This window comes from Marmota monax, unplaced genomic scaffold, assembly GCF_021218885.2.
Source record: "Marmota monax isolate L192 unplaced genomic scaffold, Marmota_monax_Labrador192_F-V1.1 WCK01_AAM20220418_F8-fsc00025, whole genome shotgun sequence".
Lineage (NCBI taxonomy): Eukaryota > Metazoa > Chordata > Mammalia > Rodentia > Sciuridae > Marmota > Marmota monax.
In genome coordinates, this window is record NW_026691950.1 from 11716158 (window position 1) to 11737943 (window position 21786).

The window sequence follows — 21786 nt, forward strand, 5'->3', positions numbered from 1 at the left end:
ATAAGGAGATTCATGAATGGGCTCCGGGGGTTCAATAAAGCTCAGGCCTGAGCATGAGTACCTGCACCACCTTGTAGGAGGGCTGGGATTTGGGCAAGTTCCTTGCCCATTCTATGCCTTAGTTTCTGTCTGTGGAATGGAGGCAGTAGTAGTGCCTTCTCCTGAGCTGCTGTAGGGGGTTAAATTGGGAAATTCATGTAAAGAGCTTAAGGCAGTGCCTGGAATATGGACACAAACAGGAAGTGTTAGCCGTTGATCAGCAAACTGCGTGCATGCAGATACAGGCAAGGCTTTGCAGAGACACTGTTTCAGCTTTTATCAGATTTTCAAAAGGTGCACCTGTGACCCCCAAAATATTAAGATCATTTGAGTTAATATGTCTTAGAGGTACAGTTTCTTTAAAAGTCATTGAATCGTCTGCTCAAACTGTTCTCTCCATCCCTTTCACCTGAAAGCAGATGAAGCAGCTTAGAACACACCTGCTACCCACAGGTGTAACTCCACATCACCCCACTGCACTGGCTGTGAGACCGCTCACAGGGGTTGCCTCATCCACCTAGAGGACTCTGTCCTGTGTCTCTGCTCTGTGTGCCGCAGGTACTCATGTGACCATGACCTGTAGCTGTGGCTTTTCCTAGGCACCTTGAACACTCTTCTAAACTTTGGTATTGGTAGAGCCAAGCTCTCACCTGTTCATGTGAGGTTGTAAGTCTCTGGAAGGATGCTAATATGGTTACTTTATGTATCTACCTCAGTTTAATATTTTCCCTGATGTTTGAACCTAGATTCACAACAGAAGCTATAAAATACATCTCAGTGTGTGATTCTTTGAAAATGACTACACATTTCTTAATGTTCAAAAGCTATAATCAGCTCACAGATGGCTGGATCTTAGTTTTATTCCTAGGAATCCCTGCCAGGAGGGGGCAGGTCTGTTCAGGGCTCACATTTTATGGGCAACAATTCAGGATTAAATGTTTTGGGACATGATTCCTTGGGAAGAGGTGGGAAGCAACATTGACCATTAGTCACCAAATATGGATTAAGAACCCATGGGGTAGCAGGTCCTGTGAGTGCTGCAGTAAACAGCACACACAAGACCCTGCAAGGCGACATCATTAGTGCAAGTTATTTTCAGCCTGGGAGGACCCCTTTCCACCCCCACCCCTGTAGATCATCAGTGAAGAGACTAGGGGTTAATGTCCTCCCTTCTTCTCTGCAGACCTTCCTTCCTGTGAAGTGGATGGCTCCTGAGAGCATCTTTGACAACCTCTACACCACGCTGAGCGATGTCTGGTCTTATGGGATTCTGCTCTGGGAGATCTTTTCTCTTGGTATGGGCCTGACAGCTCTGCTTGTTTGGATTGTTCTAGAACTGCTCTGGAAGGGAGAGTGTTTGTCCCAGCTCTAGGACTTGATTGCTGCTGGGCTGCATGCTGTGTGAACCCACCATTGGTCCTTACTGGGTTGTGGGCCAGTGCAGACTGAGAGGGAGATCTGGGGGCTGCGCCTGGCCCCTGGATTCTATTCTAGGCTATGTCACAGTGATTTTCTCCTACCATAAGTGTTCCTGATGACACCCATTCCCTGGATGCTTCTTCATGTGGGACTTTGGGTTGAAAGGTTCACCAGGTGTAGGGGAGTGTTTCCTCCTTCTCACCTGATGGTGATGGGAGCTGGGGGAAGGTAGCCTGGGGAGGGAGAGGAGCATGACTCCCTTTCCTGGTCATTTTGGAGGGGAGAAACTTCTTAGGCATTTAGCCAGTCAGTCTCCAGGGACAGAACAACCCAGGTGTCCCGTGCTGCCTGGTGAGGGCCCTACAAGAAGGATAGGTCACTACCCCTGCCCTCCAGATGGTTCACACAAGAAGAGAAGATTCACACACTTAGAAAGCCTGTGGTGCTGACTGAACACTGTAATGAGAGCCCAGAGACAGGAGAAGAGAATCCTGGAATAGTTTTGGAAGGCTTTAGAGGAGGAACTGAACTTGACCTGGCTCTGGCTATAAAAACAGGAAGGGTTTCACGAATGAATGTGTGTGTTCTCCTGGGGGAAGTCAAGTTCTTCTTCTCTTCTGGGTCTCCTTTTTCTACCTTAGTTCTCCCTGTAGAAAGGGGCACTATGGATCTTGTGGCCCAACAGAGAGAGTCTCACACCCCCCCCCTGAAAAGCAGAGAATTATCTACACAAGCCAAACCCCAATTTTGACTTTTGCTTTAATTATTTGAGCTTTTCTAGTCAAAATAATTTTCTTGCCCCTGATGATTCAGAATTTCCCCTTGCTTTTCTGATTTGCTTATGTATGTAGCTCCAATCATCTGAAGCATGGAAAAACATTTTAATACTCTTTCTAAAAATGCAGAATTTTTGCCCAAGGTGCTTGGGCTAGACTGACCTAGAGTCCTTGTTAAGTTTTTTTCTTTTTTGTGTGGTACTCGGTCTGTGAATGCCAGGCAGGCACTCTACCACTGGGCTACATCCCCAGCATCCCTTTGCAGGTCAAAGAGATGATAATACTTAATTTCCTTGGGAGAACCAGGACATTGAGGCACCAGGATCACCGGTGTTCCTCAGTGTGCTCTGTCACCTCAAGCCTTCCAGCAACATTCGGTTCATTTGCCATCCTCTTATCTTCTCTGCCTCTTAGGTGGCACACCCTACCCTGGCATGATGGTGGATTCTACTTTCTACAATAAGATCAAGAGTGGGTACCGGATGGCCAAACCTGACCATGCCACCAGTGAAGTGTGAGCTCCTTCCCCCTCCATGGTCCCACGTTCCTGCCATGTAGTCTTTGGGGTTGGGGGTGCCCACCTACTCTACCCATGCCCACTCCGAGCCCTGTGTCTCTCCAGCTATGAGATCATGGTGCAGTGCTGGAACAGTGAGCCAGAGAAGAGACCCTCCTTCTACCACCTGAGCGAGATAGTGGAGAATCTTCTGCCTGGACAATATAAAAAGGTTTGTCTGGGCCTGTTAGGGTGGTGGAAGACCATGAGTCCTCAGGGAGAGAATGGCTGGCATTTAGGCCAACACCGTTAGCACTGATTGAAAGCAGCATTTTCAAAGGAGGACACAGATTGTGTGATCCTGTGTCTGGGGCTTCATGGAGTGCCTCACGAGCTCCTGGTAGCAATGATGAATGAAAACCTCCCCTTTCTGTGGGGCTCCCCTTTCATCTTATGTCCATGACACCTGTAAGCACTTTGTTCTCCAGATGTTTCAGTATCTGAAACTCCTGTGTAGTTAGAAGTGTCAGGACAACCACGTTCATTAAATTGCTGATTTGAATGCATTTAAATCCATGCACTTAAATCCATGGTAAATTGGCTTTTACCAGCTGACTGGAAGGAGTAACCTGTTATCTGTGGCTCCAGCTGGTTTTCTGTGGCAAAGGAAGCATTGTGCAAAAGAACAAATGTCATTCCGTGGATCCAAGCAGAAGGTGTAAATGAGTGAAACGACTTTCTGCAGAGGCCTTAAAAGGGCAACTCAGGCGAATTTGTAATAAATTCTGTTTCTTTGATTTGCATTAGTCACTGTGTAGACTTTCCATGCTTAATTCTCTTCCACCTCAAGGAGATACAGCATTAGGAGATTGCACTGGAAACTCCCATATGTTGAACTGTGAATTAAATACCTGAGTTGGATTACCTCAGTGCCCACTACAACTTATTCTTTTTTTTTAAAAAAAAGAGGAAATGCCTCTTTTATTTGTTTCTTGTTCTTTTTAGTTATATATGACAGTAGAGAATATTTTGACATATTTATATAAATATGGAGCCTATCTTATTCTAAATAGGATCTCAGTCTTGTAGTTCTACATGATGTGGAGATTCACTGTGATGTCTTCATGTATGAACATAGGAAAGTTATATCAGATTCTTTCCTCTGTCTTTCCACTTCTTATCCTCCCTCTTTCTCTTCATTCCCCTTTGTTTAATCTACTGAACTTCTTCCCATCTTCCCTTGTTGTGGGTTAGCACCTACATATCAGAGAGAACATTGGAACTTTGAGTTTTGGAGATTGGCTTATTTCGCTTAGCACGATAGTCTCCAGATCCAACTTCTCTATAAGAGAGACAGAGTGGATGCAGAAGGAAAATAACCTTAGGTTGGTTAAAGATGCTCTGATTGGGAAGAGATTGAAATTTTTGTTTAAAATAGAGTCTTGTTTTGTTTTATAATGAGGATTGAACCCAGGACCTTGTGCATGAGTGCTCTACCACTGAGCTATAGCCCTAGCCATTTTTATTTTATTTTGATACAGGGCCTTCCTAAGCTACTCAGGCTGGCCTCAAACTTGCAATCCTCCTGCCTCAACCTTCTCAGTAGCTGGAATTATGTCTGTGTGTCATAATGCCCATTGGAAAATAGCATTTTTGATATTGGAGGTTAGAATTCCCTGACATTTAGGGATCAGAAAGATGTTGGGTATTCTGCCCCCAGTAGAAGTCCCCACCCCTTTCTATCGGAACCTGGGAGAGACTGTGTGAGGAAAGCTATGGGAGTGCTGGGTGGGAGTCCTAGCTTCTGACTTTGGGAAGGGGCTCTGGATATCTGAAGATCTAACAGTAGAAGAGTTTCACCATGTCTTCATCTTTGGGGAGCAAGATGCACAATCTCTAGGGCCCTGTGTAGTTTTGAAAACACTTCCCACATAAGTCACATATGTCCCCTGACTCCTGGGGCTGTGTGTGGGCGAGTCATGCTTCCTTGGCAGAGAATCTTTGACCTGAGTCCTCAGGACATAAGATTGTCCTTTGATTATCTAAATCCCATGTATATGAGGTAGTTTGGAAACACATTTAAACTGTAATAAGTTCTGAATGTCTATATTCATTGAGTTTTATTAATGATACTTGACTAAATATGTGAAATTAATGCTCACAGAGTTATGAAAAAATTCACCTGGACTTCCTGAAGAGTGACCATCCCGCTGTGGCACGCATGCGTGTGGACTCGGACAATGCATACATTGGCGTCACCTACAAAAATGAGGAAGACAAGCTGAAGGACTGGGAAGGTGGCCTGGACGAGCAGAGACTGAGCGCAGACAGTGGCTACATAATCCCTCTGCCTGACATCGACCCTGTTCCTGAGGAGGAAGACCTGGGCAAGAGGAACAGACACAGGTAGCTGCCCGCCTTGCCTCCCCCAGCACTCCCAAAGGGGAGAACCCAGGCTACTGATAACAAGGCTCTTCTGGATATCAAACTGTACTGGGTGATCAAGGTACACGATCCCCAGGGTTCTTTTGCAGTTTTGAAAACACCTTCTAGACTATTCTAATCTGTCCCTGCACCTGGGACTGTATGTGACAGAGTCATACTTCCCTGGTGGAGAATCTTTGACTTCAGTCCTTGGGCCATTTGATAACACCAACACAGCAGCTGTGAGGATTAGTAATACATGCCTTTTCTCTATTATCTTAGAAAGTCACTGAGCTGAGGCTGGAGTAGAGAGAGACACGGGGCAAGGTTATTTGGTGCTTCATCAGTGGTTCTTAATCTTGGCTGCAAATTGGAATCACTTGGAGAGGATTTAAAAACTACCAATATTCAAGCCACATCCAGGCTGATTTGTTCTTTCCTTTAAAACTTGTATTATGGAGAATTTCTAACAAATGCACAATTTACATAGTATAGTAGTGTCAGGTGACCATCACTTAACTTTGATGTGTCCAAACTCAGGGCTAGTTTGATTGCATGCACAACCATACCTTCACCTCCTGGGTCCCCTCTGGATATTTGGAAGCAAACCTTGACATCATATCATTTCATCTGTAAACATTGTTGTAGGTTTCTCTAAGAGATAAGTGCTCTATTATTAAAAAAAATGCTACAGTTATTAAAAGTTATTAAAAATAACTACTGTGCCATCTTCTCACCCTAAGAAATGGGCAGTGGTTTAAGAGCAACAGATACCCAGAGTTGCAATTTCCCTGGTCATCTAACAAATGTTATTGTACGTTTGTTTTTTTTCTATTCAAGACCCAAATAAAAGTCACACATTGCATTTGGTGATGTGTCTCTGTCAGTTCTCCTGGCCTCCTTTGTGGCCCCTTGTATATCATTTGTGAGGAACCAGAGTGTTTGCAAGTAGGGCTCCATGTTCAGAATCCTGCCGATCCCATCCCTGTGGTGTCTTTATTTTCTCCTGTATTAGTTGTATTACTGAGTGTTCGTTTTGAGGCTTGACTGGGTCAGATGGATTTTCAGAAGACATGCTTCAGAGATGATGTGTGTCCTTCAGTCAGGAGGTACAACCGTCCTACTGTCTTTTGTGACATGAGCAGTGTTGGTGATCATTACTGAGATTCACCTTGGTGATGCTAATGCTCAGCCAGGTATGAGAACTGCTAGCTCAAGTGGACCAGATGGACAGGGCCACGACCTTGTTCCCAGCTCTCATCGCCTGGCCTTTGGTGGAGTGATAGTGGCTCCTGGTTCAGGGTCCACATTGCTCATGGGTCTTTGCTCCCTTTGTTCAGGACATTGCTTTACCTTCTTCCTTAGTCATTCAGTTAAATACATGCAGTTATTTAGGCAGAAGAGCATAGCAGTGTTTTGGAGGTTTCTGATTATACTTTCTCTAACCAATATAAGTAGAAGGTACAGTCAGCCCTTGTTTATCTGGAGGCTCTGGGTAATTTGGAAAGCACAGTTTTTGTTTTTGGAACTGGAGGTGGGGCCAAATGGCCTGTCTGACTTACCTTTCTAATTATGCTTTGTGTAGGTAGCTTTTATAGTGGACTTATATTCCTTTAGCAAGCAGTGTTCCTTCACTTTTGGGGGCTTGTGCTGGGCAGTGGGTCTAGGGGCCCTCTCTGCCTCAGATTTTTTCTCCATTTGCTTTCATTGTGTTGACGGTTCTGAGTAATATGTCACCTGTAAAAGGGTTCTGCTTCAAAAGAAAGTTAGAAATCACAGAGTAAATGATATCAGAAAGATGCCTAGAAGTTTTCTAGGAAAATACCAGGCTGGGCTGCAGAATTTACATTCTACAAAGAGAACAATTCTAGTTGCTAGGTACTTGTTAGACTTGCTAATTTGAACTTCTACAAGGGCAATGTATTTGGTCTTCTTAGAAACACTCATGATATATCCCAAATATCCTCACCTTGTCAGGAGAGACTCTGGCCCTAAGTGGTGAGATGGGCTGGGTAGGAGGGGACCCAGCTGGGAGGCTTTGGGCTCAGGCAGGCAGGAGTCAACAGAGAATTTATCAGCCTTCTCCTGAGGCTTATTTGTTGGCCTTGGGAGGGGAGTGGGCATGGAAAGACAGGCCTTGTTGTGGAGGGCTCAGAGTATCAGGTTAGAACTCACCGGAACCAGGCCTTGGGCTACAAGATAGGCACAATTGCTCGGGAACCAGTTGAGAGTCCAGTTGTCAGCTGTCACTGTGAAGCCTGAGCTTGGGTGCCAAAACATCTGGCAGGAATGGCTTGTCGCTCCCAGTGGCAGTTACCTGTTTTTGTCCCCACATTCCTGCCTCCGGCCTGTAAGATAGATAAACAGAGGGGTCTGACTTACCTATGAAACTCCCCCCTCCACCTGGCGGGGCGGGGGCAGCAGTTCCTACCATGGTATTTATGGTAGTGTCATCAATGCAAATCTTAGTTAGGTTGGGGTAGTATCCAAGGATTGATTGGGCCTCTAGCTGGGGCCAGGGACCTACAAGCAGCATCCAGCTTCCAGAGAGAGGGGCGTTAGGACTAGGTGATCATCAAGACCAGCCGAATAGACTGGGGTTCAAAATGAGGTGCCAGGACCAGGGTATAAATGGGGAGGCAAAGGCTCAGTTCCAGGGAAAGTCCCAGTCTGGGATCATGAAGGGACAGCACAGCTCAGGGTTCTGGGAGCTCTCCAATCACTGTGTCTAGGCTTCCAATTGGCCAGCCTTGGTTCCCCGCTTGGAAATGGATAGAGAGAGGAGGAACATGGACCAAGGAGTCAGAGTGGGCCAGATAGGACGTGGCTGGAGGGTGAGAGCACGTGTGAGGGTGTGTGAGTGTGGGTGCACACAATGTCCTTATGGATGGCCAAGCTCTCTTTATGGTCTATAAACCATGTGTACAGCAGCCTCCCAATTAGGAGAATAAACTTTGGTCCTGCCCATCAGCAGAGGATGATGAGTTTGGAGCAAAAAGATATACGGCAAAACACAGAGAGCAATGCAAGGCTGAGCAAGGATAAGACTGTAAGGTTCACAGAAGGGAGGACAGACAGGGAACCATGACAGGCTGGTGACTTTACGGAAAAGGATTTTCCCAAAAACTTTGGTGAAAAATGCTTAAATGTACAGAAATGTTGTAAGAATATATCTACCACTTAGAGTTAACAGTTGTTGACATTTTGTCACATTGGCTTTATCTAGCTCTATGTAAGTGATCGATGTTGTGCGTCACCTATTACATACGCATAGCATGTCACATACAGCCATATTCAAACTTTATGTTTCTTGATCCATCATTTGCAACTAGGTGGGAAACACCAAGATACTTCCCTCCCAGGTTACAACACACACACTTCCTAAGAATAAGAGTACTTTTCCACATGATCACAATATTGTGATCAGACATAAGAAAATTAAGAGCTCTTCCCTGATTATCATGTAATGCCCAGACTTTACTCAGATTCAGAATACAAGTTTGAATAATAATTGATAACGTTTATTGAACATTTGTATGCTTCATGATTATGACCTTATTTAATCATCCCAGCAGGTATATTGTTGGGCATTCTTGTCATGCCATTTTATAGGCAAGAAGACAAGTTCAAGTTCAGGATATTAAGTAAGGTGTGTGAAGTCCACCCCAGACCTAAGGCTTTTTTACTCTAGTTACCCTCCCTCTTAGCCCATGTTCTAGTAAGGAAGAGCCTTCACCTGGTCCTTTGAGACTTAGAGGGCACAGGATGCAATGGGAAGGGGGAACAGACATTTCAAGAGAGAGGGGTGAAATCCCCAGAACTCAGTCTGGAAGCTCAGGAAGTCTCGGGGAGAACAAGTGGCTGCTCTGGCTGTGCTTGCAGCTGGTTTCCTTTCCTCCCTCTTCCTTCCTGAGGACTTTTTATCAGCCGTTGCTTATCTTCTCTTCCATTAGCATTGCATAGGGAAAGTAGAAATTATTACAGCTTGTTAGCAACTCAGATGTAAGACCTGGGAGAAGGAAAGCTGAGTAAAGAAGGCCTGTGCACTTTGGTTTTCCATGTGACCCGTGCAGCGAGGGATGATGAGCAGCTGTCTGTCATGGTGGCAGAGTAGCCACACCTGGCAACCTGAGTGTGAGTGCCAAAGAATCTTGCGAGTGTTGCTCATTTGCCTTGGCAGCCACCCTGGAAATAGGGTCACGGCCTAGCTGATGAGTACCCATGCCTCACCTTTCCTTTTCTCCCCCTCTGCCAGCTCACAGACCTCTGAAGAGAGTGCCATTGAGACAGGTTCCAGCAGCTCCACCTTCATCAAGAGAGAGGACGAGACCATTGAGGACATCGACATGATGGACGACATTGGCATAGACTCCTCAGACCTGGTGGAGGACAGCTTCCTGTAACCAGCAGATTTGGGGTGTACCTTCTACTCCAGGAGCCACTTTCGGGTCCCTCTAAGAAAACCACTTTATCACAATGCAACGGTCCAGAGGAGGATTGGGTGATGTGTGAAGTTCCCAGCCAAGGGCCTCAGGGAGCCTTCTACATAGGAATGAATGGGATACTTTGAAATGAACTTTTTCAGCGTTGTCTCTTGCAATGCTTCAGGAGCATCTCAGCGGTGTGTGAAGTTTGGAAATAGGTGGACAAGGGAATAATAAGGCCACAGAAGTCGAGCTTTGTGTTTCAAGGGCATTGGTGAGATTCCCACAGACAGAATTTGTACTGCAACAAAACTCCAGCATTGTATTTATGTAAATAACTCTAACCAAGGATGTGTTTAGATTTGTATTAACTATCTTCTCTGGACTTCTGAAGAGACCACTCAATCCATCCATGTACTTCTCTCTTGAAACCTGGTTATCAGCTGCTGTTGAACTTTTTAATGAAGTGCATGCAAAACCACTCTTGAACCTTAAAAGGTACTGGTACTATCACATTTTACCTTTTTTTTCAATGTTAAAGAGATAAAAGATAACAATTAACCAACCTTGTTTGATAGATTTGGGTCCTTTAGAAGCCCAACAACTCATTTTCGTATTGTAATCAATGTTTATAATAATACTACTGTTATCAGTAATGCTAAATGTGTAATATGTAACATGATTTCCCTACAGAGAAAGCACAATTAAAAAAAAAAAACCCTTACTAGGTAGGTGACAAGTTTGACAGTTTCTGACATTTATATTAAATAACATGTTTCTCTATAAAATATGATAATAGTGTTAGTTGATAAAATTAGTAAGAATAGAGAGCAAAGTATAAGTAGTAATGTCCAGGAAGTCAAAGCTTTTAATTGTGTACTAAATAGGTTCCCTAATCCATGATACTAGAATCAGTTAATGACCCACAAAGTAATGGGATTAGAAATAAGCAAAACCCCTGAATCCTCAGTGTGCTCAATAGAAAGGCATGAGCCTGTGCCAGTGACTTCTTGTGTCATGATCCAGTGGAAATTACAACAGTCAGCAAGAAGAAAGGATTTGCAGAGACTTCTTTCATGGCCTGTGATAACTATGGTGGATCCCCAAATCTACAAACCTTAAGAACCAGAAGGATGCCCTAACATCAGCTTCTTTCATTCATCTCTTTCCCCCAAGAGAGAGTTTAAAACCCTGAGACGATAAAGGTGTTGTTTCATGAAGGCTGTGTGTGCATTAGCCTGACTCTAATTTCCACATATGACTGGCAGCTACAATCACTAGATTCTATGTCTCCATTCCAGAGATTCTGGATTATTTAAGTTTGAGGGAAGCAGGGACCTCTATGTTAATAAACTCCCTGGCTATTCTGATCAGTCACTTTTCAAAAACACTGGCTTAGGTTACAGGAGGTTGCCATGGGAAAAAAAAAATAATTGGAAATTTGGAACTGAGCTAAAAGTCAACCATGCCGGAAGCCTACTATTTAAGTCCTTTTGGCTTTAGGTCACTGACATTTAATGCCATATATCTAGCAATTGCTGCCCTTAATTTAACTTTCCAGTCTTAGTTGAGGCTTGGAAAGCTAAATCTTGGTTTTGGCACATCTTCTAAAAGTTTGAAGACAAAGTAAAGTCACAGCTTCCTATTACACAGTGGAACCGATTTGTCCCCCTCAAGGAAAAGGATGTAAAATACATGACACAATTCTGTTTGCAACATTTCCTGGTCTCTGGATAGATAACCAGGTCAATATTCTGGTGAAAAAGATTAAAAAGTTTTCCTAATATTTTGGGATTAGGTGGGAGGATGGACTGTCACATCCATCCAACTGTCAAATTGGTTAGTGAGGGTTCATCGGCATTCTCCGCAATGTTCTTAATTGCCGACACCAAATGAATGAAACATGGGCTGTGATTACTGCAATCACTGTATGTGCTTCCGGCAGGTGATGCTTTGGAAGATGTAGCAGCAATAACAAGGTACTTGACTACCCACTGGTGTCATCTCAATGCAAGCCCCAACTTTCTTACCCACCTTTTTCATAGGAAGTGTGAAGACTGAGCCAGATTGGCCAATTAAAAACGAAAACCTGACTAGGTTCCGTGGAGCCAATTAGACTTGAAATACATTTTGTGTGTTTCTAGAATCACAGCTCAAGCATTCTGTTTATCACCCACTCTCCCTTGCACAGCCTTATTTTGTTGGTGCTTTGCATTCTGATGTTACTTTGAGTCTTGCATGACATCACCGAGGCTGAACAAAGATTCTCAGACCAGCAGCTTTCAGTCCTTACAAATGCTCCCACCTAGGATGAAATGGGACTCTTTTTTTCCCCCTTGCAGTGTTTTCAGTGTATCTCAGATTTGCTTCCTTTTGAATCTCCTGCAAAGTCCCCCTCGAGAAAAATTGCCAATCCTTCCTTGCTTTCTATTTTTATGATGACAATCAAAGCTGGCCTGCGAAACACAATTTGTGACTTTTTTTTAAATGATCGGTGATATCCTTAAAATGTGGTCTGCCAATCTGTACAAAATGGTCCTATTTTTGTGAAGAGGGACATGAGATAAAATGATGTTATACATCGATATGTATATATGTATTTCTATATAGACTTGGAGAATACTGCCAAAACATTTATGACAAGCTGTATCACTGCCTTTGTTTATATTTTTTTAACTGTGATATTCCCCACAGGCACATTAACTGTTGCACTTTTGAATGTCCAAAATTTATATTTTAGAAATAATAAAGAGAAAAAATACTTACATGTTCCCAAAATGGTGGTGTGGTGAATGTGTGACAAGAACTTGCTAGGGAAGGGCCATCAATACAAAATGTATTTCAAATGCCCCTGTTCATTTTTTTCCTCTTAAAACCTGTAAATGGAGATCTTTATATTTCAATAAATGATATATATGTATATATAAATATAATTTAAAGTTTTGCTGAGGTTCCAGCATTTTTTTGTTTTGTTTTTAGTTTGATCATATATATTAAAGCCATCCTGTTCAGCTTTCTTAGCAACATTACAGTAGGACTCTATGTTTCTAATGGACCCATAGACATCTTAAGATTTAAGATGTTATTTGGGTTATTGAGTTTTCAGACACATCACTTGATGTAAAGACTATCAGCACTTGGCTCATTTTGATCCTGTCTTTTTGTTTGCTTACCTGTCATGTTGGGTGGTATTTTGCTCTCTTACGTAAGGAACAGAAGGCTACGTTTACTCTGTACAACATTCAAACAATGTAGAAGGGTAAGAACTGTAATGTTAAAGCCTCTTTTCCTCCATTGTATCTCTTCCCTGTCCCTCTCTTATTTTCCAGAAGCAAAACCACATCACTGTTTTGTATTCTTTCACTCCTTCGATTTCTTTTCTGTGCATCTGTGTCTATAACCTATCTCTATTTTCATTTCATATTTAGCCTAAATGTGATTGCATTTTATGTAACACTTTGCAATGTGCTTTTTTTCCCTTTTTCTTTTTAAATTGACTATTTATTAAAGCAGTTTGAGGTTCACAGCAGTGAAGTGAGTGAAGATGCAGAGATTCCCCACATGCCCCCCGCCCCCATATATATACAGCTCCCCCATTATCCACATTCCCCATCAGCATGGAACACTCATTATAACTGAGGAACTTGTATTGACACGTCATCAGCTCCACAGAGCTTTTGCCTTTTTATTCTTTATCTTGGAGATCTCTGTGGGAAGTATATATAGGTAGACCTCTCAATTTTTTATCAGCTTCATGGTATCCCATTATGTAAATGTACTTTATTTTATGCAATCACATTCCTGCAAAATAGAGTTCTTTGCTATTAAAATGACTTTATGAACATCCTTGCACACACATCATTGGACACCATAGTAGTGTTTTGTTCAAATAGATTGCTACAAATAAAATGGCTAGGCCCCAAGGTAGGCAGAAATAAATTGATATTGAGCCCACATCTCCCTGTACGATTGCCATGTAAATTCTTGAAGGTCTGCATGAGAATTACTGGCTTTGCAGATTCTCTGCAGTTTCCTAAACCCCCAATCCCCACACCACTGCCATTGCTCAGGAATTGTAGTCTTCAAAACTAGGTTGGAAGAGATGTGCTGGGGAAAGTGCAGGAGTACTTGGGCTTGTGTTCTGACATATGCCAAAGTAAATGACTAAGAATTTTTTTAAATGATACAATTCACCTTAGTTTCAACTCATGGATAATGGAAATTCTGTTGTTAATAATTGGACTATAGCATCCTCTTCCAATATAACTCCTGACTGCCCCAGTATGAATAGCCTTCAGATCTCCTTAGGAATTTGGCCATAGGTTGGGTATCAGCTCATCCTAAGTTCTGGGAAGGAGACAGATCTCTGGGAGCAATAATCTTGCTGATTAAACAAGAGCTCTCTAATGCCGCATCAACATGGAGTGCTCCAAGCTTGGCTAGAGAGATTATTTGATCATCTTTTTTTTTTTTTTTGATGTTTAATTTTACATCTTAATATAGTACTGACATCTCTACCTACTTTATCTAGTCATGATAAAATAAAAATGACTTTTATTATTGGAGGGTTTTATAACTTTTCAAAGATCTTTCACATTTATTTTTTTCTACTCTTACAATTGACTTTTCCTCTTATTCCTACAATGACAGGGAGACATTTTATAGGTGAGGAAACCAGGGTACCATAAGACAAATAAGTTCTCTAAAAATGATATAGCTGGGCAATGGTAGCCCTAGGATTAGAAATTCCAAACACACTAATTCCTCTGTCATTTACACTACAACACACCATGAGAAAAGCAAGCGACATGGGGAAATATCAGCGCTCAGAAGTAGTTTGTTGTACTTCAATATTTTCAAAGACAAATGATAGATGAGTTGCCTGTGAACCTATCCTACATGTCTGTGATCAGAACAATTTCTTTTCAGGCTATAACACAAGAGCTAATAATGGGTGTTATGACTCTAATAGGGTTGTGTTTCATGAAATGCAGCTCAGGAAAATGGCCTAGAATATCAGAATCCATCATAGACTAGACAATTTTGTCTGGGGTAAGTGTGATAGAAATGCTTCGTTATCTCTCTCTCCAAATACATGTAAGAATTAAATCCAATTGCATTGTTTTAGCAGAATTAATATACTGTGTTTCCAACAGACACAAATTTTCACCCCCACAATTAAGCTATATGGGAAAATACATATGTGGCCTTAATTAGTAGATTAACACATTCTGTTTCACCTGGCGACGTAAATAGCACCCGTGTCCTGAAGAATAATGAATGTAATCTTCAAAATGTATTCATACACTGGTAATGTTTCCATCACCCACATTTTAGTTTACATATAAAGCGATGGAGACATCAAGGACACATGGTCTCACATGGTAGGGGAACATATTTGCTCCCTGTTTCTGGTTTATAGGCTAATTGGAATTTTAAAAAGATTTGCCACATTATCCTGGCAGATGGTATTTTGCTTTATCATTATTCATGGGTATTAATGACTTCCCTCTGGAGCATGTGTATCCTGTCTATTTTGAATTTCATTACATTTCATGCTGACTGCTCCAAACAGAATCAGATCCAGTATTTTCTGTGCAGTACTTGAGCTGCAGACCCTTTGGTTGGTCAAAGCTTTAGACTTGACTGGGAATTAAGTCACTTTTTGAAATGAAGGAAACCTTTTTTTGTCTCTGTTCTGTGTATTCCTTCACACTTCTAATTTTGTTCAGCTTGCTCTCCCGCAGGGCTGCGGGTAGGATCAGGTGGATGCAAAGACATTTCCAGAGAGAATGCATCTTTCATTAGCCTGAGATGATTAGGCATCCTTTCTTTCTTCCTGGAAAGACTTGGGTTTGGTTTCCTATTCAGAAAATGCATGAGAACATGATGCAATGATCCAGAGGCAGAAAGTCATTTTTTAATTAATTCCTTCCACAAATATTTATTATAGAACAGATTTCTCTTTGTTGGGTTATTCTGTAAAATGCTTAAACCTGAATGAGGCAGCCGGCTGAGTTCACTCCATCCAATTCATTACCTGAGGAGACCATTCATCGCAGAGAAGGGCACTGCAGAGCAGAGCATTATGGGAGGTAGAGGCCGTGGTCCTTCCTCAGAGTCACAGAAGGCCAAGCGGGTAGATTCAGAGTGCAGCTTGCTGAAGCCTTGGAGATAAAACGGAAGCTTTACCGCAGTAGAGGACAAGAAACGGCCAGAGCATTTAAGTGTGAGGAGCCGCGGCGTCTTGCAATCCGCGTCCTTGCTGGATTTCAGGCACTTACATGGTTACTTCCACATACATCCTCCAAACTTTTATCCCTACAACTCTATAGAGCTAAGCACTGTTTTAGGTCCTCGAATTTGGCAATTATCGCAATGGGCAAGACTCCTGCATACATGGAAATAGTGCCTCTATAGAGCAGAGGCAGAGCTGTTTGAGGCTCAGAATAGTAAAGACAAAGTCCCCCTCTGGGGTAGAGCTTGGTCAGGTTTGCTAACAGCTCATTAGAGAAGACTGGAAATTTCTAGTACAGTTGTCCCTCGATATCATGAGGAATTAGCTCCAGCGCCCCCTGCAGATGCCCAAATCCACAGACGTAGATGTTCAATCCCTTATATAAAAAGGCATAGTTTTTGCAGATAACCTATGCACATCCTTCTGCATACTTTGTCATCCCCGAATTAGTTACAATACCTAATATGATGATGGCAAAGAGTTAAGTGTAAAGAGTTGTCATACTGCATTATTTAAGAAATAATAACAAGAAAAATAAAGCCTATGTATGTACAGTACAGATGCAGCTGTCGCAGGCCTATACAATAGATTTTGCCCAAATAGGACAGGGGCAAGACATGCTCCAACCACAAGCGGTGGAAGGGCTGAGGCTCTGTAACATCCCGCCGCTGCAGCAGGGCGCGCATGCGCACCACTTCTTTTGTGTAGATTGAGAGTTCTGGATTTATGGCAAATTCAAGTTTCACTTTTTGTATTTTTTTTTTTTTAATTTGCTTATTTTTTTTCCTAGTACTGGAGACTGAACTGAGGGGCACTTTACCACTGAGCCACTCCCATCCTCTTTATTTTGATACAAGGTCTTGCTAAATTGCCCTGCCTGGCCTGGAATTTGCGATCCTCCTGCTTCCACTTTCAAGTAGTTGGATTACAGTCCTGGGGGTACACGACTGGTTGAATCTGTGGATGCAGAGTCCACTGATTCAGATGGCCGGCTGTTTTGATGCTTTTACTGCAATTACATATCCTTTGATAATTTACTTAAAAGTGGTTCATGTTTTGATGCTACTTAAGTTGTGTTTTTTTCAATTTGTATTTGTTGGTCATTTATGGAAATCCAATTGACCTTATAGTTTGCCACCTTGAACATTCCTTAGGACATTTTTACATAGATAATAATGTTATCTGTAAGTAAAGAGTTTTACTTCTTCCTTCTCAATGTGGCTGCCTTTCATTTCTTCGACTTCCCTATTGCACTGGCTAGGAACTCCATCACAAAGCTGGATAGAAATAGCAGAAGCCACAGTCTTGCCGGGTTCCTGATATTATGGAGAAATTATTCAGTTTTTCACCATTAAAAATAACGTGGAGCTTGGCATGGTGGTGCCTGTCTGTAATCCTGGTTAGTTGGGAGGCTGAGGCAGGAGGATCACAGGTTCAAAGCCAGCCTCAGCAATTTAGCAAGGCCCTAAGCAACTCAGCAAGACCCTGTCTGTCTCTAAAAAAGAAAAAAGGAAAAAAAAAAAAAAAAAGAAGAAGAAGAAAAGAAAAAAAGTGTAGGTTTTTCATAGATATACTTTATCAGATTAAGGAATTTTCCTTCTTGGTTTGGTGAGAATTTTTATCTGAAGTAGGTGTATTTTGTGAAAAGACTTCTTCTTCTTCTTCTTTTAAAATCTACCTCGATATTGCCATATGGTTTTTCTTTTTTTTATTCATTAGTATGGTGAATTATATTGACTGATTTCCAAGTACCCAAATAATACTGCATTCTTGAGTTAAAATTTGTGGAGTTATGATTTATTATCCTTTTTATACATTGCTGGATGTGATTTGCTAATGTTTTGTAAAGTAGGAGTTTTAAATCTGTGTTCATGATTGATAATGCCTTATAGTTTTCCATTCTGGTCATGTCTTTGCCTTCGTTTGGCATCCATCTAACAGTGGCATCAGAGAATGGGTTGGATGTGTTGCCTCCTCTTCTCTTTTCTGGAAAGATTTGTGTAGAATTGATATGATTATGTTTTTTCTTAAATGTTTGATATAACTTGCTACTGAACCTATCCAGGCTTTCCAGTTTCTTTGATGGAAGATTATAAATTACTAACTCAGTTTTCTCAATAGATACAAGGCTATTCAGATATTTTTTCATTCTTGAATAAGATTGGGTGGTTTGTGGTTTTGAAGGAATTTGTGATATAAGTTATTGAATTTATGGCATGAAGTTGTTGACTTTGTTCTTCATTATTCTTTAATATTGGAGGATCGCAGTGTTGTCTTCCCATTCATTCACGGTATTGATCATTGTTGCCAACTCTCCTTTTTATTGATGATTTTGACTGGAGGTTTACCAATCTTATTACAGTTTTGAAGAGTCAGCTTTTGGTCTCATAGTGTGGGTACTTGTTATTTGTCCCATTTTTATTTTATTGATTTCTACTCTTTATTAGTTCTTTGCTTCTGCTTACTGTAGGCGTAGTTCTTATTTTTTTTCCCTAGGTTCTTAAGGTAGAGGCTTAGATAATTTATTTAAGACTGTAATTCTTTTGAAGACAAGAATTTAATGCTATAAATTTCTTTCTGGTCATTATCTTAGCTGCATCCTACAAATTTTGACTAAGTGCAGAGAAAAGAACCTTTCATTAGCAAGGGGAACTGAAGGGTGTATGTGAAATGAGTTTTAAAGGTTTTTTTTTTTTTTTTTCTGAAGAAGGTAGGAGTAGTCTAAGCCAAAAGAAAGACAGGCTGGAATGTTTTAGTTGATCTTCCCCTTATAAAATGTGCTCATGAATCTTTGATGATTGTACTCTACAGATAGAACATCTCTTTGAAATGCAGGGACAGAGCCTGCCAGGCCCATAAACCAAAATTGATGGAAAGGCTGAAAAGTTGTCTGGCTCTTTGAAGTTGACCTGTTAGCTGATGCCATTTCAGATGAGAATGATATTGGTCCAATGCAGAGTGAAAAGAAGGGCAGTCATATGTGAAATTTGGGGGTATTGATCAGAATGAAGACAAAATGAGGCTCATATGGAATGATAGGACATGGTCTGCTTAGATATGGGTACAGAGCCATTAGAAATCTTATCAGAGTGACATTACTGGGGATGCTCCAGCCTTTCTACAGCCATGAGATCCTTATCTCTGAATAATTTCTCATCCTCTGCAGCAGATATCATAATCTACGTGAGAGCAGATTGGCTCACTTTTCCTTTCGAAATATAATTTTATTGCTTTTTTTCTAATATAAATGTAGAAAATAAAATTTCCCTTCCAGCTAGAATTTGATTCCGGCCAATACTATGTAAGTATACTTTTGGAGAAGGACTTCCCTAGTGCATTAAAAAGGCCAAAACTTGAGAAGAAGTTTTTCTTTTTCAATTTGCCCTCCCCATATTTTCTTGCCTGGGACTTAGTAACACTGCCTGGAGTTGCAGCAGCCATCTTTTGAAATGTAGTTGAAAACCACACAGTGAAAATAGCAGTCCAGGAAACAGAGGACGGGCTCCTTGGTGACATTCTTGCACAGTTGCATTAGCTCCTGACCTAATTACCTCCAGATTCCTTTTTTTTTTTTGTATGAGAAAAGTACATATATAAGTGACTGTCTTGGTGTTGTCCATTATTTGGAACAAATACATTCATAAGCAATGCAACATACTAAAAAGTTAGTTGGGCATGCCTGTCATTGTAATCTTTAATATATTTTCCTCATGGGGCCTACAACATCTTTTGGTTTTCCTGTTGATTCACTGGTTACTTTTTCTCGGGCTTTTAGCTGAACCTTTGTTTTTAGAGTGCCCCTCCCCCCTTCATCTAATCATGGCTTCAAGTCCCTTATTGATGCTGGTAACTCCTAAATGTGTGTTTCCAACCTGGGCCTCTTCCTGAACTACGGATTCACATGTCCAGCTGTCTACTCAGCATCTTCATGGATATCACATAGTAGGCCTCTTTTCCCTCCCACATAGTCAGCCTCTTAATTTCAAAATTTAATTCTTCCTTCGCTTGGATTTGACCCGTCCTCTCTTTCCACCACGATGACCACGCTTACCTTCCCATCATCCATGACTCAAATTGGAGTCCTCCCTGACCTTCTCTTTCTTGTCCTGCATCTTAGCTGTCAAGACTCTGGTTCCACCTTACCCACGTATCTGAAATGTGATCAGAACCCGACTAGACCCCTCCACCTCCAATGCCACCACCAGTCCCTTTCCTGGGGTCACTGCCCCGGCCTCCTTCAGGGCCTGACTGCTTTGCTCTTTCCCCTTCCACAACAGAGTGATCTGAAGCCAGGGTCACTCCTCTGCCCAGTACCCTGCAGTGGTCTCCTTTTTGCTCAAAGTAAAACACAGTCTTGAAATTAGTGTCAAGGCCCTGCACGATCTGCCTTCTGTCACCTTCCTGATGTCCTCTCCTGCTCTCTCTTCTCTCTTCCTTCCAACCTCCCTGGCCTCATTGCCATTTCCATGAAGGACACACCCCTGCAGTGACCTTTAGCTGGCTATGCCTTTGCCTGTAATGCTGTTTTTCTAGTGATGTTTGGGTAACTCCCTGGCTGCCTTCTTGGTTCTGCTCAAATCCACCCTTTCCAAGAGGCCAACCATGACTGTCCTACTTAACACTGCCTGGGCACCATCCTGCCACCCACCCCATATGCCCCTTCCACTTCCTATCCCCACTCACCTTGATGCCTCTTTCCAGCCTTCTAACACATGGGGTTGTTTATCCAGGAGCTCTTGGTCTCCTCTGCTGGAAGGTGAGCTGCACAATGATACAATGTTTTGCTCACTGAAATATCCCTGTGCCTCCTTCCATGCCTGGCCCAGAGTAAGTGCTTAGGAAATATTTGTTGCTGGATTGAATGAATCACTCATCCACAGAGGAAGGAGTGACGGGGGAGGTTCAGGGCTGCACACTAACTGAGAAAGCAAGCCTCAAGTCTCTGGCAACTCACCAAGCCAACCGGTGTTGACCCAAAAGCTCCTGCCCACGTGGATCCACTCAAATGCCTAATGCCTGATGGCTGCACTCCTCTCAAGTGACAAAACACGACTATCATCATGACAGTGAATGGATGGGGCATTTTAGACAAGGTTGCATCTGAAAATCGCTCCTTATGTTGAAATAGAGCTTCTTTTGAGCCCAGAAACATCGAGCACTCTGTGGAATGCACTCATTTGCCATCAGACTTAGAAGGAGAATGCCATTGCTTGTTGCAAACAAAACTCAGAGGTTTTTCCTTTTTTAATAGTTTTGTTTTTCTTCTTAATTTGTTAGTTTTCTATGGCCATTTTTGACATTGATTTTTTCCTCAACATTTTTTAATGAAAAAATTTCAAACATCAGGAAAAATTGAAAACACTGTACAGAGAACCCCCATTTACCCACCAACCAGGTTCTATAATTGACAACAGAAACCCAGAGTTTTGTTGGCAACTCGTCCAGTGCAGAGGGATTGAGAAGAGGGAAGTCAGAGGTGGTGGAATTTCTGGTCCCAAGCACTACGGGAATGGAGTGCTTGGGTGGTCTTGGGTGGTGGCTGTTTTTGTAAGGCATGCACATTTGCAGAACTTGGGGTGATTTTTTTCAGAAAAAAAATGGACTTCTACCTCTCTGAGATTGAGAATTTGCTCCACTTCTGGTCTGAATAAGCAAACACTGTTTAGCCTCCGTTCCTCTTCAGATTCGGGAGTTTCGATGGGAGCTACTTGGCAAAGGACCCGGTGCCTCCATAGAGGCTCGCTTCAGTGTGGAGCCCACACTCAATGGTCTGTATTTAGATTGTGCAACAGCTGAGGAGGAGCCACTTCATGGAGCTGTGCTGAGTGACGGCTTTAGAAATTGTCTATCCCCCCAAGCTGTGCAGAGGGAAGGGGACCCGGGACACTGGCAGAGCTGGAAGTTGGAGTGGTCCTTAAATCTTGGACCCCAGGCACCTCCTTTGCTTCACCCTCACTGTGGTTCTGCTGT

The 21786-nt window shown here is 42.3% G+C and overlaps 1 protein-coding gene across 4 annotated transcripts in view; it reads left to right on the forward strand.

The window, feature by feature from the left end:
• The window catches only part of Pdgfra (platelet derived growth factor receptor alpha), a 48437-nt gene extending 35926 nt beyond the window's left edge, over window positions 1–12511 (forward strand). For all 4 annotated transcript variants that reach the window (XM_046460800.2, XM_046460965.2, XM_046460737.2 and 1 more), the window contains exons 19-23: window positions 1223–1334; window positions 2649–2748; window positions 2857–2962; window positions 4895–5136; window positions 9410–12511. In XM_046460800.2, coding sequence (XP_046316756.1) covers window positions 1223–1334; window positions 2649–2748; window positions 2857–2962; window positions 4895–5136; window positions 9410–9557 — 708 coding nt within the window. In that variant the 3' untranslated portion in view covers window positions 9558–12511. The remainder of the gene's footprint in view (window positions 1–1222; window positions 1335–2648; window positions 2749–2856; window positions 2963–4894; window positions 5137–9409) is intronic.
• Window positions 12512–21786: the final 9275 nt, after the last annotated feature.